Source organism: Leptonychotes weddellii, chromosome 3 (genome assembly GCF_054177405.1).
Source record: "Leptonychotes weddellii isolate Sample4059 chromosome 3, ASM5417740v2, whole genome shotgun sequence".
Taxonomy (NCBI): domain Eukaryota; kingdom Metazoa; phylum Chordata; class Mammalia; order Carnivora; family Phocidae; genus Leptonychotes; species Leptonychotes weddellii.
In genome coordinates, this window is record NC_138371.1 from 71,236,084 (window position 1) to 71,255,008 (window position 18,925).

Consider the following 18,925-nt stretch of genomic DNA (forward strand, 5'->3'; position numbering starts at 1 on the left):
AAAAGCAGATGTATAGATCAATGTAATAGACTAAAGAGCACAGAAATAAACCCAAGCGTATATGGTCAATTAATTTATGACAAAAGAGGTAAGAATATACAATGGGAAAAGGACAGTCTCATCAATAAATGGTATTGGGAAAATTGGACATCCAAATGCAAAAGAATGAAACTGGACCACTATCTTACACCATACACAAAAATTTACCAAAATGGATTAAAGACTTGAATGTAAGACCAGAAACCATAAAACTACTAGAAGAAAACATAGGCAGTATGCTCCTTGACGTCACTCTTGGTGATATTTTTTGGATCTGACTCTAAAGGCAATGGCAACAAAAGCAAAAATAAACAAATGGGACTGAATTGAACTAAAAAGCTTCTGCACAGTAAAGGAAACCATCAACAAAATAGAAAGGTAGCCTACTCAATGGGAGAAGATAATTGCAAAGGATATATCTGATAAGGGGTTAATATCATTATATATATGTGTGTGTTGTATATATATATATACAACACACACACAATGGAATACTACTCAGCCAGAAAAAGAATGAAATCTTGCCATTTGTGACAACATGGATGGACCTGGAGGGTATTATGCTAAGTGAAATATGTCAGACAGAGGAAGACAAATACCACAGATTTCGTTTAAACATGGGATCTAAAAAATCAAAACAAACAAATATACAAAATAAAACTCAGAGAATAGATTGATTGGTAGTTGCAGGGGGCAGGCAGGTAGTTGAAAGGGATCAAGAGGTACAAAATTCCAGTTATACAATAAGTAAGTCACAGGGATGTAATATACAGCATGATGACGATAATCAATAATATTATATTGTAAATTTGAAAATTACAAAGAAAGCAAATCTTAAAATATTTCTCATCACAAGAAAAAATGTTGTAACTTTGTATGGTGACAGATGTTAACTAGATTTATTGTGGTGATTATTTTGCAATGTACACAATGTGTAATCATTATATTGTATACCTCAAACTAATATAATGTTGTATGTCAATTATACATACATACATACATAAAACTCCTGATTCTGTCAGGAACCTAAAGATAATAGGGGAGACAAAAACAAGGACATCAGAGGAAATTTAGTCTCTGATACCTACAGTTACAGCAAACAGTAAACACAGCCTAAACCCTAGCTAGATAAACAGGCATCAGAACTAAACTCAACTAGGGCAGGGATATTAGAATTATGATACCAGGATTTAAATTAATTATATTAATATGCTAAAGGTGCTAAGGGAAAAAGTGTATAACATGCAAGAACAGATGGGAAATTAGATGGTAACTACACTTACAGCAGTGAGCATTTTGTAATGGATATACAGTTGATCCTTGAACAACATGCGTTGAACTGCATGGTTCCACTTACATGCAGACTTTTTTACAGTACTGTAAATGTATTTTCTTTATGATTTTTTTTATTTTTGTAAAGATTTTATTTATTTATTTGAGAGAAAGAGAGTAAGTGAGAGAGAGAGAGCACAAGCCAGGTGGGGAGAGGCAGAGGGAAAAGCAGACTCCCTGCTGAGCAGGGAGCCTGATATGGGGCTCAATCCCAGGATACTGGGACCATGACCTGAGCTGAAGGCAGATGCTTAACCAACTGGGCCACCCAGGTGACCCTTTTCTTTATGATTTTATTAATAGCATTTTCTTTTCTCTAGCTTTATTGCAAGAATACAGTACATAATACATATAAAATATAAAATATGTGTTAACTGTTTATGTTATTGTTAAGGCTTTTGGTCAACAGTAGGCAATTAGTAGCTAAGTTTTTGGGGAATCAAAAGTTATATGTGGATTTTTGACTGTGCAGGGGGTAGCACCCCAATCCAGGTTATTCAAAGGATCAACTATAATTGTCAAATCACTGTATGTACACCTAAACCTAATATAATATGTCATCTATACTTCAATTTTTTTTAAAAGATTTTATTTATTTATTTTGGCAGAGAGAGACAGCGAGAGAGGGAACAGAAGCAGGGGGAGTTGGAGAGGGAGAAGCGGGCTTTCCACCAAGCAGGAAGCCCCATGAGGGGCTCGATCCCAGGACCCTGGGATCATGACCCGAGCCGAAGGCACATGCTTAATGACTGAGCCACCCAGGCGTCCCTATACTTCAATTTTTAAAAAAAAGATCAAATGGGTAATGTAAGCAGAGAGATGGAAACTCTAGGAAAGAATCAAGAGGAAATACTAAATATCAAAAATATTGTAAAGGAAATGAATATTTTTAATGAGTTCATCAATGTACTGGACATGGCTGAAGAATCTGTGAGTTTAAGAAACGTCTTAACATCTCTGCCATATCTGAGTCTGGTTACGATGCTTGCTCTTTCTACTGTTTCATGTTCATTTTGTCTTTCAGTATGCCTTGTAATCATTGGTTGAAAGCCAGACATGATATGCTTAGTAAAAAAAAAACTGAAGAAAATAGGTCTGTAGTGGGAGGTTTTACATTTGACCAGTTAGGGGTTACGTTGTGTTCTGCAAAAGACTTACTAAATCAGAAACTATGGAGTGGGGTCCAGCAATTTGTGTTTTTAACAAGCCCTCCCTCTGGTTCTGATGAATGCCAAATTTGAAAACTACTTCTGTACCATCACAATTATTAAGACCATGGTAAATTAGGGAAAAGTATAGGTAGAAGAGCATGCACTGGCTTTTATAATAGCTCCAGCATTTGAGAAAGATAAGGACAATTATAAGAAATGTGGAGTTGGTTGGTTTTTGTTAATTATTATTAATGTGCTACAGGAAGGAAAAGACAAGCTCATGTTAGCCAGCTACCTACTCAAGGCATATCATGAAAGCTAGAAACCATCTATGGCAGCCTTTAAAGAGACTTTCAGAACCAGGGTTCCTTTGAGAAATGTTTGATTTAAGACTGAAACAGAGAAAATACAAGGTGAGACTGAAGCATTGTGGTACCAGAAAGTAAAGAAATGCTCAAAAAAAAAAAGAATAGGGGCACATCAAAGGGACATGGAAGGTAAAGCTTAATTCCCTCCCTTTCCTTTGAGGATGGCCTAGACTCAGTAACCTGCTTCCTTAGAGTAGGGAAAGGGAAAAATATTAACTATAAAATGGAAGAACTTGGCAAATGGTACATTTTGAAATGCTGAACAGTTACCATCTGCAGAAATCATGTGAATATCATGTACCCCCTACAATGATGTGATGAGGACACCTCACCTCAGAGGTATTCTTTCCAAAACCCCATAACACCCATCTAAGCATGAAAAAGTCATCAGACAAACCTAGATTCGGGGACAGTCTATAGGATATCTGATCAGCACTCCTCAAGGCTATCAAGGTCATGAAAAACAAGACTAAGAAATTGCCACGAATCAGAGGAGACTAGGGACACATGACAACTAAATGAAATGTGCTACCCTGGTATGCAGAAAAGAATTAAGAGGGATGCCTGGGTGGCTTAGTCAGTTGGGCGTCTGCCTTTGGCTCAGGTCTTGATCCCAGGGTCCTGGGATCGAGCCCCGCAGTGGGTTCCCTGCTCAGCAATGGAGTCTGCTTCTCCCTCTCCCTCTGCCCCTCCCCCTGCTTGTGCTCTTTCTCTCTCTCTCTCTCTGACAAATAAATAAAATCTTAAAAAAGAAAGAGTTAACAAAGCAGTCTTGAGATTGCTATCCTTGGAAAGGTCTGCTTGCAAGGTTGGCCCTTGACTGGTGTCTGGGAACTTAGATTTTGGGAGAGTTCCCACAATTCCCTTGTAAGCATGGCTCATGGTGTCTAAACTGTTTGTACAAATAATACAATTTATGGTGAACACCTGCTTTCCTTCTGAGAGTCTAGAAATTTGGGTGCTTGTTAGCTAGAGGGTACCTGTGTGACTAGTCCTTAATAGAAATCCTAGGCATTGAATGTGCAATGAGCTTACGGGCAGACAATATTTCTGGTTATCACAACTTGTTGCTAAAGAAATTAAACATGTCCTGGGCGCCTGGGTGGCTCAGTTGGTTAAGCGACTGCCTTTGGCTCAGGTCATGATCCTGGAGTCCCGGGATCGAGTCCCATATCGGGCTCCTTGCTCGGCAGGGGGTCTGCTTCTCCCTCTGACCCTCCCCCCTCTCATGTGCTCTCTCTATCTCATTCTCTCTCTCAAATAAATAAATAAAATCTTTAAAAAAAAAAAAAAAGAAATTAAACATGTCCTGTGTGATTCCACTGAGAGGGGACTCTTGGAAGCTTGTACTTCTGGATTTACCCCAGGTACCATTTCTCTTTGCTGATTTTGTTTTGTAGCCTTTCATTGTAATAAATCATAGTCATGAGGATGACCAAATGCTGATTCCTGAGTCCTGGCAAATCATTAAACTTGGGGGTGGCCTCGGGGAACCTTGACACAGCTGGATTGGATCCTGGGGAAAAAAAGAGGACATTAAACATTGGTAAAATCCAAATAAAGTTTGGAGTTTAGTTAATGGCAATGAGCCAATGTTGGTGTTTTAGCTTTGACAAATGTATCATGGAACTGTAAGATCTTAACAATGGGAGAAACAGGGTGAGGGGTAAATGAGAACTCCCTATACTATCTTTGTAAATCTAAAATTATTCCAAAATAAAAAAATTTATTAAAAAAGTAACACTCAGGAGGGATGGGGTGGCTGGGTGATGGACATTGGGGAGGGTATGTACTATAGTGAGCGCTGTGAATTGTGTGAGACTGATGAATCACACACCTGTACCCTTGAAACAAATAATACATTATATGTTAATAACAAATTTAAAGAAAAGTAACACTCAAACAAAATGCTTTGGAAATTCATAAAAAAGACTATACCATTCATATACCATTCATCAGAAAGAGAGAGAGGGAGAGAGATTATCTAAACTGAAACACAAAGAAAAAAACGAGAGGGAGCGAGTGAGAGAATGCAAGCATTTTATTTACTGTAGCCACAGGGACAGATTGTAGTTTTTTTAAAAAAAATCAAACTCAGGATCCAACTGTGAGAGTAGCAGAATTTAGAACGTTGAATTCATAACCCATAGCATGTCTCCTAAACTAAAGTCAGGGCCTGGAAGGGAGAATAATGAGACCCTGAGATCTAGAGTCACTTGCCCTTCCTATGGGATAGTGACCTCCCTTTGAAAACCATGCAGAAATCTCACCTGAGAAGATGCCTTCCAAGATGCTAGATTCCCTTAAGATTTGCCACAACTATCTCCAGTGTTTCTAGACCAATAACTAGAGTCAACTTTCATCATGGCCTTACTGGGGGAGCACTGTCCCTGTTTTGGAATAAAAAAGATTGTTCACCAAACACGCACTGGCAGAATTGGAAGAACACACCTGGCTGGGGATGGATCTTGGTATATGTTCAGGGAATGTGCTCTGAGGTAAGGATATTCTAGATCTGTTGAGTGTAAATCCAAAATAACCAAGAAAACCCTAAAGAACTGAATTGAACTGAAATTGATAAGATTATTTTCTGTTACCAGGGATCCCCTGTTACAGGGGCACAAAAGAGGTTATATCACAGAAAAATGTAAAAGTTGCATTTCTTTACACAGCAGAATTTGTGAGCTGTCAGTGACATATCTTTTAATTCTTCAATAACTTCATCAGGTGAAGTTGCAATGAATAATCTTTGTCTCCTCTTGTTTCTAACACAGAGTCTGGCTCTTAGTTACTATTTAGAAATTTGCTACTTTAAGGAACTCACCAGGAGACTGGGTACACACAGAGAAAGGTAACTACCTATAGATTCTTGAGTATGCTTGCCATTCAAGGTGAGAAGTGTCTTTAAAATGTGAATGCTTTCCAAAGGCTAATCCTCAGCCCTTTGTTCTTAGTACAAGCTCTTCTACAATATGTCTTCTAATGGCTTTCAAGCGCTGCAATAACCTGCTAAACTGTTCTGTGAGATTCTGCTACTTCAGATACATGGTGCATGCTGATGTCAGATTACCATCCAGATACTTTTTTTTATATGTTACTCTGCTGCTCAAATTCTTTAAATGAGGGGCGCCTGTGTGGCTCAGCTGTTAAGCGTCTGCCTTCGGCTCAGGTCATGATCCCAGGGTCCTGGGATTCGAGCCCCATATCGGGCTCTCTGCTCAGCGGGAAGCCTGCTTTCCTCTCCCACTCCCCCTGCTTGTGTTCCCTCTCTCTTGTCTCTCTCTCTGTCAAAAAAAAAAAAAAAAAAAGAAAAATCTTTAAATGAGTATTTAGGGCCTTACATGCTAAAATTAAACCATCTTAGCTTCTTGAAGGCTCTTCCCAATCTGTTTCCTCTTTTTCTAGTCTTATTTTCCATTCCAACTCTAAGTCTTAATCCTAGAAAGTTTCTAAACATATCTTTAACATCCTAGGTTCAGTGTTTTTTTTTGAAAACCAGCTCCCTTCACCTGCAAATCTTTATTTGTGCACCAAGTTTATAGAACATGCAACCACCTTTCTGAACTATTTCATGTGTAAGGGTTCTCTGGTTGTAAATGCTTTTATTTGACCCGTTGTCAAAATGTGGAAATAATTCTTAACATTTAAAAATCATTGAAAAATTTTAAGTTCTAGTAGGGCCCACACTTGAACAAATGACTAAAGTTTACTAGCAGCCGCCATCTTTGGATATGTGTTGTTCAGTTGGATAGTCACAACTACATTGGAAAAATATTTATTGAGCACCCATTACTTGCCAGACACTCTTCTGGATGCTGGGGATAAAGCAATGAACAAAACTGGTCATGGAGTTTATATGCTAAAGAGGAGGGACAGAAAACATAAGTATATTACATATTAGGAAGTGATAAATGCTATAGATAGAGCAAGCAGGGGACAGGGTTAAGAGGGATAGGACTTAGACAGATGGGACTGATGGCATCTTGAGCTCTTCATTTGTTTTGACCCTGATTTATTTGGAGCAGAGGCATTGTAAAAAAAAAAAAAAATGTCATGTAGGTTGTCTAAAAATAAAATGCATTTAAACTTAAAAAAAAAAGAGGGATAGGGAATTTCTGGTTGGGAAGCGCACCTGCACTTTTCTATTCACTTAAATAACTGGCTGGCTCCTACGGAAATTTGATTTGTGGCCCCTATCAGAATTCTAATACACTGTCTTGCGCATGCTATACACTGGCCCTAAAGAACTGTCAGCAGGTTGAAGGCAGGAAGTGTGTGCCTCATTCGTCTTTGGATTCCCAGAGTCGAGCAGTGTTTTCAGGGCGAAAAGTTAGGGAATCCCCACAGAGCTATAGTTACTTCGGCCACTGCTTTCCAGGGTGGTTATTCCAACAGGGGTAGACGCCGAGGCTCCATCCGTTTCCAGGGCAACCGGACTGTGACGCAAGCGCAGCCACTAGTCTGCCCTCGAGGGATCAGACTGCATCTTAGGAACGAATTAAATGAGCGAGAACGAGATCCTCTGAACGCGGAAAACGCCGCACGACCATGCCCCTTCAGTGTCGCCGCCCGCAAGGCGGCTTCCGGGCCTCTAGGGTCGCCCAGTTCTAGGCGCGACAACTTCCGGCCCCGAAGGTCCCCTGCTCCGTGGCTTGCCGGGGTCCTAGCGATGGAAAGGTGGCCGCGGCGGCCGCCTGACACCCCCCCTCCCCCCAACGGAAGCCTGGGACAATGGCTGCTGCCTTTTCCGGGGAGGCGGCGGCGACAGGAGCGCTGAAAGGATACGCACGCCGGCGGGAGCTCGTTCGGGGAAGAGAATTAGGCTGGAGCTCGGGGGTGGAGTGCGGACCCTGAGCTGGCCCGTCAGGCGGGAGCCGGGCAGATGCGGTGGCGGAAGTGCGAGGACGCGGTCGGAGCGGAGCCGTCTAGGAAGCGGCGGCCGCGGGTCACCCAGCCTGGAGCAGCCGCCGCCCCATAGCCAGACCGCAGCGATTAGGGTTCAGGCGACGGAAAGATGCCTCTGTTCACCGCTAACCCCTTCGAGCAAGACGTGGGTAAGTGCTGGGCACGGGCTCGGGCCGCTGTTTGTCTTGCTAGAAAGTGGGCGGCGGCGACTCCGGGGACTGGAAAGCCAAGCAAAGGGAGAGAAGGGGGCGGCGCCGCTGCCTCGCCGCCCGGATTTTTCAGGGGGCTACCTTGACGCGTCGCTAGCGGCCTGGGGCGTGTCTCTTGTACACCTGAGGTTGGAGTCCCCGAAAGAAGATTTTTTTCCCTCGCCGAGCGCCGGAATAGGGAAGAGCCTGTAGCTCGCTGGGGACTGGACCAAGTAAGCAATTGCGGAGTTGATGATATAAACTTCCTGCTCCGTCTACAATTGGTTCATCACCACTCCCTCCCTCAACTTGAGGATGATGCAGCGGTGGAAAGACCCTGCTGTCTGAGGCAGCCCAACACTAGAGACCTCGACTTGCCTCCATTCAATAGGAAAGCACTATTTCACCTCGGTCCTCTACAAACGCGTCCAAGCTCTGATAGCACAGCTTCAGAATTTATCTACAAAGGTTCGAAGTGTTAGTCTCTATCCATGGATGGCGCAAGTGCTCCGAGATGTTTTGTCTTAGGGTATGAAAAGGAAAGCCCTAGGGCGCCTGGGTGGCTCAGTTGGTTAAGCAACTGCCTTCGGCTCAGGTCATGATCCCGGACTCCTGGGATCGAGTCCCACATCGGGCTCCTGGCTCAGCGGGGAGCCTGCTTCTCCCTCTGACCCTCTCCCTTTTCATGCTGTTTCTCTCTCCCTCCCTCTCTAATAAATAAATAAAATCTTTAAAAAAAAAAAAAAGAAAAGGAAAGCCCTAGGATCTCAAAATAGTTTAGAACAACTACTGTCTTATTTGTTGGAGTTGTAAGAGCGATGTTTTTAGTGACTGTTGAATTTCAAGAAAAGAAAGATAGGATATGAGAACTTATTTTGGGCACTAAAAGAACAGTGAAATAAACTGGCCTTCCCCCCAGTGACTCCTAAGGTCCCTGTGTGGCTTAGTGGATCACAGTTTAATATTACTCTAGGAAAGGAGGCGCTGCTGTTCAAACACAAAACACTGCCGTGTATAGATTATTTCATTGGCAGTGCCCCCAATCACAGCTTCAAGGACTTGTTAGTTCAAGTATGATTGAAGTCACTATCCAAAAGACAGTTTGAGGATAAAAGGTCAAGTTTGATTGAGGCCCACCAGTAACAACAACAACAACTACTACTACTACTACTACTTCTTTTTCTTCTTCATCTTTTCCTTAAGGGGGGTGCAGGAGAGAGTATCTCAAGTAGGCTCTGCACCCAACACAGCCTCGATCTCATGACTCTGAGATCATGACCTGAGCTGAAATCAAGAGTCAGATGTTCAACCAGCTGAGCCACCCAGGTGCCCCCCACCAATAACTTCTTTTAGACATGTGAATGGGGGACACCTGAGTGGCTCAGTCGCATGGGCCTTCAGCTCAGGTCATGATTTACAGGTCCTAGGTTCCAGCCCTGCATCAGGCTCCCCACTCAATGGGGAGTCTGCTTCTTCCTCTCTCTCTGCCCCTCCCTACTGCTCTCTCTCTCAAATAAATAAATAAAATCTTTAAAAAAAAAAATAGACATATGATGGAATTAGTAGAAAAAGTGGAATGAAATACTATGGAGTTTAAATTGCCCTTAAATCCATATCACAGAAGAAAAGTTACATATTATATTTTGCAGAACTGAAATCTTTTAATTTGAAATAGTTAAGTAATATAAGCAAGTTATTATTTAACGTAGGATGTCTACAGGAATATGTTCCTTTGCAGTGTCATTGCCTTTTCACTTAACCTTTTTGATTCAGTCAGATTTTTATTACCGTTGGGGTTTTTTTTGTCATTCTTCTGTTCACTTTTCATTCAACAAACAACATTGAATGATTACTGTGTGTATCTGTATTGTGTTAATTTCTGGGAACACAAAAATTTAATAGACTGCTCTCAAGGAACTCTCAGTCTAATGGAGGATATGTACATATGTAAAATGATAATTGTAATATAGTGTGATAAATATAGTACTGGAAATACACAAGATGCTTTACATTCTTTCTTTCTTTAAAAGTCATCTTCCCTGGGCGCCTGGGTGGCTCAGTTGATTGAGCGGCTGCCTTCAGCTCGGGTCATGATCCCAGAGTCCTGGGATCGAGTCCCACATCGGGCTCCTTGCTCAGCAGAGAGCCTGCTTCTCCCTCTCCCTCTGCCTGCCTCTCTGCCTGCTTGTGCTCTCTCTATCTCTGTCAAATAAATAAATAAATAAAATCTTTAAAAAAATAAATAAATAAATAAAAGTCATCTTCCCTGAAAAGACAACAAGGACTTTCAGGCATATGCTTTCTCTGTAAAGATAATTGACATTATCCTCTCTCTCTCTCTCCTCCTTTCTTGACAGCATTTCTGCCTGCAGGAAGTAACCACCTCTAACTATATATATGATAAGGTCATTTTATAATGAAGGGTTTTTTTTTTTTTTAAGATTTTATTTATTTGACAGAGAGAGACACAGCGAGAGAGGGAACACAAGCAGGGGGAGTGGGAGAGGGAGAAGCAGGCTTCCCACTGAGCAGGGAGCCCGATGTGGGGCTCGATCCCAGGACCCTGGCATCATAACCTGAGCCGAAGGCAGACGTTTAATGACTGAGCCACTCAGGTGCCCCTATAATGAAGGGTTTTTAAAGGTGAAACCACATTCCTTTCATCGACCTCCTTCACTGGAGGTCAAGCATTCTTGTCTGAAATCATTCATGTGGGGAAGCAATTCTTCTCTGAGACCTTGAGAAAAAGCTGTAGTGGGTCAAGATGTCTACGAGGCATTCATAAGTTAATGATGGTATATGACTTGTCAAATGGAAGCAGGCTACAGGCTAGGAAGTAAGGATCTCCAGCAGGCTCCTATTTTTTTCTTAGAGTCAGATCCTACAATCCCTGAAGTGTATGTTAGCTATGGTAGCATTAGAGCTCTTTAAATATTTTATTTGATTTCTTCAAATCTGGATTTTTGCTTTGTTCAATAAAATTCTTTTGAAGCTGTGTCGAGCAAAAAAAGAAAACATATCTACACATATCCAACTATCCTCCCCCCACCTCCACATCTTAAGGTGGGTGTGTAGGGTTCTTGAGGTGGAGATTGGGGCAGCCATTCTGAGAGAATTCAAGAGGAAAGTGAAATATGAGGGACAGAGCCGCAGTAGGAAGATTGCGTAGATAGTGTTAAAAAGGAAGATGTCATTTCCCTAAATTTTATGCCAATTTTTCCAGTGTCGCTACATTGCTTCCCAAGTCATGCCTTGTCTTTTCTCCAACTCTAGTTCAGTTCTTACTTGCACATCTTTTTTCTCCCTGCTCAAGCCAGACAGCCTTTTTTGGCCATTTTCTGCTTTTGTGCCATTTTCTATTTACTGATATCCTTTTTTCTTTTTTCAACAACCTTATTATCGCCTTCCTTATAGATATACTAACTTATGTCCCACAAAGCTGAGCTCAGATTCTACCTCTGTAAAACATTTAATGACATAGTGGATTGAAGTGTGAACTTTTATCTTGAAAGGAAACTTTTTTTTTTTTTAAAGATTTTATTTATTTATTTGATGGAGAGAGAGGCAGGGAGAGAGGGAACACAAGCAAGGGGAGCAGCAGAGGGAGAAGCAGGCCTCCCGTGGAGCAGGGAGCCCAATGCGGGGCTCGATCCCAGGACCCTGGGATCAAGACCTGAGCTGAAGGCAGACGCTTAACGACTGAGCCACCCAGGACCAAAAGGAAACTTTTTTAAAAAAAGGATTTATTTATGTATTAGTGAGAGCAGGGGTCGGGGGGCAGGTGGAGAGGCAAAGGGAGAGAGAGAGAGAACCTGAAGCAGGCTCCACACCCAGTGCGGAGCACAACTTGGGGGCTTGATCTCACTACCTGAGATCGTGACCTCAGCCGAAATCAAGAACTGGTTGCTTAACCAACTGAGCCACCCAGGTGCAGTGAAAGAAGACTTTTTAAGTGAAATTTGAATGCATATATTGCTGTGTCTTTGTCTTGTGTTAGAAGAATGTAACTGTGAGGTAGCTTGGGCTTTTGGTCCAGGGATCTTTTTCTCCAGTGAAATTTTATAAGAAATGCTTAATAGGAGGGTCTTGCTGGCTCAGTAGGTGGAACATGCAACTCTTGATCTAGGGGTCCTAAGTTTAAACCCCGGGGTGGGTTTAGAGTTTACTTTAAAAAAAAAAAAAGGAAAGAAATGCTTACATAAAAATAGATATTGGTAGTGCTCCTTTAATACAATTTACTATGTTCAAATTTATAACATTTACATACTTAAGGCAATTCTTGAACACAGTGAGGTTGCTATAATCTTTTCAAGAAATTACAATTAAGTATTTCGTTACGGATGAGAATGATCACTTTAATAGTTAATTTTTCTGTATTTTGTTTACAACCTTAAGCCTGCAGATACTTAACACATTTTAGTTGATGTATTTTAGCATAAAGTCCTTTTCCTATCAGCCAACTCTGTCAAGCCTAATATTTTGCCATACTTTATTTATCTTTTTTAAGAAAACATTCAAGATAGAGTTGAAATTCTTTGGAATATTTAGCAGCTGTTCTTTTCCTATTCTATTCCTAATCCTATTCTTTTTCCTCCCTTCTCAGAGTTAAACGCTCTCCAAAAAGATACAACTGTATTTTATAATATAAATAACACACATGCAAATACACTATATGTATTGTTTTGCATGTTTTTAAACTTCATAAAAAAGTGTCATTCTTTGTCATTTGTCATTTGTATCTTGTCATTCAGCATTTTTGTGAATTATTTCTGTCATATTTGTAGCTTTAGTTCATTAATTTTAACAGTTGTGTGTGGTATTCCACTGTGGATATACCACATTATTTGTTCATTCTTCTATTGATGGACATGAAGGTTTTTTCCAGGTTTTTGCCATAGACAACAGTGCAGTGAAAGTTCTTACTCATGTTTTCTTGTTTACCTGAGTGAGAGATTCTCTAGGGATTATATCTTGAAGTAAATTCCTTCATCGGGCTCCCTGCTCAGCGGAGTCTGCGTCTCTGACCCTCCCCCCTCTCATGTGTTCTCTCTCTCAAATAAATAAAATCTTTAAAAAAAATACAGATAGTGCAGACTTGCAAAATATTAGTGCAGAGCTGTCTTTCCAAGTGCATGTGGAAGATTTTACTCCCACCAACAGTGGCAGTGAAGTTCTTTCTTGTTCCACATCCTTACAAACCCTGGGTGTTGTCATATTTTTAAATCTATTCCAAGTTGATGGGTGTGAAATAGGGCAGTGTTTTCATTTCAGCTTCATTGCTAGTAAAGTTGAGCATCTTTTCACATATTTTGTGGTTATTTTGTTTTCTTTTTCTGTAAATTACCTGCTTGTTACTTTTACTTACTACTCTGTTGGATTATTTTGTCATATTGAATTTTAGAGTTCCTTATACATTTTCTACTAATCTCTTGTTGGTTGTGTGAATTGCAAATATGTGTCTCAGTTTGTTGCTTTTTATTTTCTGATGTCTTTTGTTAAGAAAATTTAGGATTTTTAAAAAGACTTTATTTACTCATTTGAGAAAGAGAGAGAGAGAGCATGCAGGAACGGGGGCGGGGAGGGGGAGAGGGAGAAACAGACTCCCTGCTGAGCAGAGAGCCCGAAGTGGGACTCCATCCCAGGACTGAGACACCATGACCTGAGCCAAAGGCAGATGCTTAACCAAGTGAGCCACCCAGGCACTCCAAGAAAATTTAAGTTTTAATTCATTGGTACTGTCTTTCTTGATTTCATTTTTCTTATTTTAAGCCTTCTCTACCCTGAGGTTATAAGGATCTTGTTATATTTTTTTCTGAAAGATTTTTAGAGTTTTGATTTTCACAGTTAGGTCTTTAATCCACCTGGACTTGATCTTTGTGTAGGGTCTGAGGAGGAATTTGATTGGATAATCAGCTATAGTAGACAGTAATTTATTGTCTTATCACTACTTACTGAATTGTCCTTTCCCCATGATTTTGGAACACTCTTTCATACAGTACATTCCTTATATGAAGCCTGTGTCTCTGCTTTTGGTCCTTCTACACTGTTCTCTGTCTTTTCTGCCACCAATACCACATTTAAATGTCAGTGGCCTTGGGCAAGCTCCCCTGTTTTGTTTTTCTTCATTTTCATAGCCTTAGCTGTTTTTGGACCTTGTTCTTTCATATGGGTTTATGATCAGAGTGCTATAATCATAAAAGGGAATTTCTTTTATGCTGTTTTAGCATTTAAGAGAAAAGGCATTGTAATTTATATTTTTGTTTCCTGTGAACTGATGATGTTGATAATTAAAAGTAAATGTTTTATTCCTTATAATAGTAATTAGTTCTAAGCTTACTTAGATTATAGTTTGAAAGTAAGGCAAGAGGGCAAGAGGATAATTTTTCTACAAGTAAATATGCAACATAATACTATAGCCATGTTCTTAGGTGGATGTGTCCCTATGCTGCTTTTTTTGTTTAGATGAAAGAACCTTAAGGGTGTTTTAAGTGTTAAAAGAGTAGACCTTGTTTATAGTATGTAGTATAGAATATCAGACTCCACTTACTTGACAACTTATAATTCTAACCATCTATCACTTAGATATCAAAATAAAACTTAAGGATATATAGTTTTTTTTAAATCGCCTGTTATTTTTTTCTTTCCTTGGTTGCCTTGTGTCCCCAAATCTAACCTTCCCCTTCCCCCTCCCTTTGGTTTTTCACTTTGTCTTTTACAAAGTTTTGTTTCTTTTTGTTTGTTTGTTTTTAAGATTTTGTTTATTCATTTGAGAGATGGAGAGAGGGCACAAGTGGGGGGGAGGGGCAGAGGGAGAAGGACAAGCAAGCAGACTCCCCGCTGAGCAGCCACGGGGCTCAATCTTAGGACCCCGAGATCATGACCTAAGCCAAAGGCAGACGCTCAATCAACTGAGCCACCCGGGTGCCCTGTCTTTTACAAAGTGTCTAAAAATATTTTTGCTCATAGTCTTCTTTCCTATTTCAGTTATCCATCAATCAGCAACATTTGTCAAACTCCCTTGGTGAGCATATTGTTTCTAGAAACCAGAGACATTTGGGTATTGCTCATCCTTTTCCCTTATCCTTTCATTTTTAGGACTGAAGTTCACATTGGCTTATTGGCATCTTCAAGTCTTGGAGTAATAAATCTTGCTTCCTATCTTTTAGACTACCCTTAACATTATTATTTTTTAATTTTTTCTTAAATTCTAGTCAGTTAACATACAGTGCAATATTGGTTCAGGAGTAGAATTCAGTAATTCATCACTTATATACCACACCCAGTGCTCATCCCAACAAGTGCCCTCCTTAATACCCATCACCCATTTAGCCCATCTCCCACCCACCTCCCTCCATCAACCCTCTGTTCTCTATCATTAAGAGTCTCTTATAGTTTGTTTCCCTCTTCCCCCCCCCTTTTCCCCTTTCTATATGTTCATCTGTTTTGTTTCTTAAATTCCACATATGAGTGAAATAATATGGTATTTGTCTTTCTAAGTTTTTTTAATGGACCTATAACTGCTGATGTCTGAAGGATAAGCACCTCTCCTACAACACTCTGTGGAACACTGAATATTTCTTTACCACTGAGACTTGTTTGTGACAGCTATCACTGTTCCATTCAAGGAAGATTTTCTTTAGTTTCCTCTAGTTAAAGAAGGTTGAAAACTGAAGATCCCATGAAGTATTTACAGTTCTGACTGACTTTTAATGCAATCTCAGAAGTTGTTTTTTAATAGGTCTTTTATAAAAGCGTGAAGGGAAATGATGAATTAAAAATGTTTATTATGTGCAGTATCCCTATTTAATATAATTTTTGAATGATAGCAACATATAGGATGAAAAATTTGTTTGCTAGTGAAATTTTGATCATAACTAAAAACTCGACAGGCTTTTTGGTCAGTAAATATTCTTTTATGAAGCATTTGTTAATTAGTTTTCACATGCAACATGAGAATTGTAGAGACTCAGGATTTAGGTCATGTGAACTAAAAGGGATTTTTTAATTGTTATCTGAAGCAGCTTCTTTTGCCTTTTATGTGTCATGGGATGAATTATCTTAACATTCTCTTCTAAAAGCTCTGCTTAAATCTAGCAGTGCATGTTTTGGTTTTCCTACTTAGTGCTGTGCCCTTGAGGGTTGAAGGGGAAGAACTTTTTTTTTTGACATTGTTGTCTTACTAAGCTCTGTTACTCCACTTGATAGTGAATAAATATTTGTATTTGGTTTAGGGATTGAACCTAAGAAGGTCAGTGTGACACGTATCAGACAATGTCCTCTGAAAATCAGTGTTCTGAAGTGTACCACCTACTTATTTTTAGCTCATATTACTTCAGTTTCATGTCAGAAATTTGTAAGTACCTGGTGGTGTACTTTTAAGAATTTTAGTCATTCTAGTGTTATCTCATTGTAGTTTTAATAGGCATTTATCTGATGACTATTGATGTTGGACACCTTTAAATAAATTTATTTGAGGGGCCCCTGGCTGGCTTAGTCAGTGGAACATGCAACTCTTGATCTTGGGGTTGTGAGTTCAAGCCCCATGGTGGGTGTGGAGCTTACTTACAATAAATAAACAAACAAATAAATGAATAACCTCTTTTTTGAAGTATCGATTTTTAAGTGTTTCATCCATTTTTCTTTTCACTTCATTTTCACAGGTCCTCTTTTAAGCCTGGCAGCCATTTTAATCTCTAAATAAGAACATGGATTCAGATTGGAATCTGAGCCAAGGTGAACTATCTAGAGACCTTAGGCTAGTAAGTTAGTTTCAGAGCTGGGTGTATAGAAGGCAGGTCTTCAGTATTTAATGGGTGATGCGTATACCTCACAGATGCATGCAGAATGTGCATGATGATTTCCTCGGTTTTTTGCAGAGGTCATGTGATCGCCTGTCCAGTCTAACTGCTTTTGATTTTCCATCTATGACATTTTAGCTACTTTGGAGCCTTATTTTTCCTTTTCTCCAGCCATCTTGCAGGATATCTTGCAGGAAGCTATGAAGCTTCCTGATAGGTCTATTACAATAAAAATTATGCTTAACTACATTTCTGTTTCTTCCCTATTCCCTAATGTAAGAGTGTGGAAATGAGCATGCCCATTTTGTGGAGTTGGGAGCGTGCATGGGTGTCACCTGACAGGTTTAGAGAGGGCATGTTGGAAGTATTAGCCAGGATGAAAGTGAATTTGCAGGAATATAAAGGCTGGTCCTAGACCTTTTGCCTTTTTAATAGATGGTTTACAATATTACAAGGCAGTAAAAGATGATTTTGATGTGGTTTTTCCCCTCTTTCCTAACTGTCCTACGTGCCCCCCAAAAATGCTAGTGAAGTGTGAAGTCAAAAGACTGTCAGTCACTCTTCTGTATTCCACCAGATTGAGAAACTCTTAAATATATTGTATTTTTAGATGATGTGGATGTAAGTTAGATGATATTAGATGGTCCTTTCCTTATAAACAAGACTTGAATTTGCATTTGCCCTATTCAATATATTTAAAATATTTGCACATAGGGAAACTGAAAACTAACTTGTTGGGAAGAGTTACTTTAGCAGTTTGGTTTTTTTTTTTAATATTTTATTTATTTATTTGACAGAGACATAGCAAGAGCAGGAACACAAGCAGGGGGAGTGGGAGAGGGAGAAGCAGGCTTCCTGCGGAGCAGGGAGCCCGATGTGGGTCTCGACCCCAGGACCCTGGGATCATGACCTGAGCCGAAGGCAGACGCTTTATGACTGAGCCACCTAGGCGCCTCACTTTAGCAGTTTTGAACAAAAATTGTGCTCAAGCAGCAGTTTGAGGATACCCTGAGTCAAATGCCCCAGACTGAAGTCCCTCTTTAACTACTTACTAGCTTTATGTCCTTGCACTAGTTTTCTGTGTCTGTTTCCTCATCTATAAAATGGGGAATCCTTACTTCATTTGATTGAAGTGTAAGTGGTTTAGCATATATAAAATGTTTTGAAGCTATTACGGTTGTTCTTAATTCAGTTATTACCTACCATTCAGTACTAAGAGCTGTAAGTTGGTTTTCATTTTAGAAGATAATGAACAGTGTAAAAAAAAAAAAAAAGATAATGAACAGTTTATTTTAAGGTAGAATTTATATTACTGCTTTCCCCAGAGTAAACTAAAGATTTGCATCAGTGAAATACACCCAAACAAACCAAAACATTAAATAAGGAGGGAGGAGTAAATGAGAAAATGTATGCTAAACCCAGATATTCTAGAATGCTAAGTGTGGTTGTTATTAAAGTCAGAGAAAGTGATGAAATATTTATTATCTATCAGGTTGAGGTTTTTGGACATAAATACTTTAGTCTAAATTTACACAAAAATTGTGTGGTCTAGAAACTTAACAAGTATATATAATTATTTTCATCATTAAACATGTATGACTTATTTATAAACTAGAAAGAATTGGCTCTCCTACATTTTCAATAATTATTTAGGGGGTGCCTGGGTGGCTCAGTCGTTAAGCGTCTGCCTTCGGCTCAGGTCATGATCCCGGTGTCCCAGGATCGAGCCCTGCGTCGGGCTCCCTGCTCCGCGGGAGGCCTGCTTCTCCCTCTCCCACTCCCCCTGCTTGTGTTCCCTCTCTCGCTGTCTCTCTGTCAAATGAATAAAAATAAAATCTTAAAAAAAAATAAAAGATCAAAAAAATATAATAATTATTTAGTTCATAATGAATTGGTCCAAAGAAAGAACATTTTTGTATCTTTAGTAAAAGCTGTGAGCTGTGGTTTCCTGTTAGATGCCAAAAATGAATTCTAGTCATTTACTTACTTTCCATTTTCTAGTTATTGCTGGAAACTATTGAAAAAATTTTTTTTCCAGTTTTCTCCTAAACTACTATAAGGTATAAAAATAATTGGTCTTTGTTGTATTAATACATAAAACACAATTTTTCCTCTAAGATCTAAGCATTGGTTGAGTCACGTCT

General features: G+C 39.7%; 1 protein-coding gene and 1 long non-coding RNA gene across 4 annotated transcripts in view; one reads left to right on the forward strand and one right to left on the reverse strand.

The window, feature by feature from the left end:
• Nucleotides 1-7,422, reverse strand: part of LOC145720552 (uncharacterized) — a 15,075-nt gene extending 7,653 nt beyond the window's left edge. The window contains exons 1-2 of the long non-coding RNA XR_014143609.1: nucleotides 7,023-7,422; nucleotides 4,253-4,406 (exon numbers count right to left, since the gene is read on the reverse strand). This is a non-coding gene — a long non-coding RNA (uncharacterized LOC145720552). The remainder of the gene's footprint in view (nucleotides 1-4,252; nucleotides 4,407-7,022) is intronic.
• A 217-nt stretch (nucleotides 7,423-7,639) lies between these two features.
• The window catches only part of STAM2 (signal transducing adaptor molecule 2), a 47,180-nt gene continuing 35,894 nt past the window's right edge, over nucleotides 7,640-18,925 (forward strand). For 2 of the 3 annotated variants that reach the window (XM_006740026.3, XM_031035284.2), the window contains exon 1: nucleotides 7,640-7,944. In XM_006740026.3, the coding sequence (XP_006740089.1) occupies nucleotides 7,905-7,944 (40 nt within the window). In that variant the 5' untranslated portion in view covers nucleotides 7,640-7,904. Of the gene's footprint in view, nucleotides 7,945-8,209; nucleotides 8,452-18,925 lie in introns of those variants that run through there. The other variant, XM_081814445.1, reaches the window with a different exon arrangement.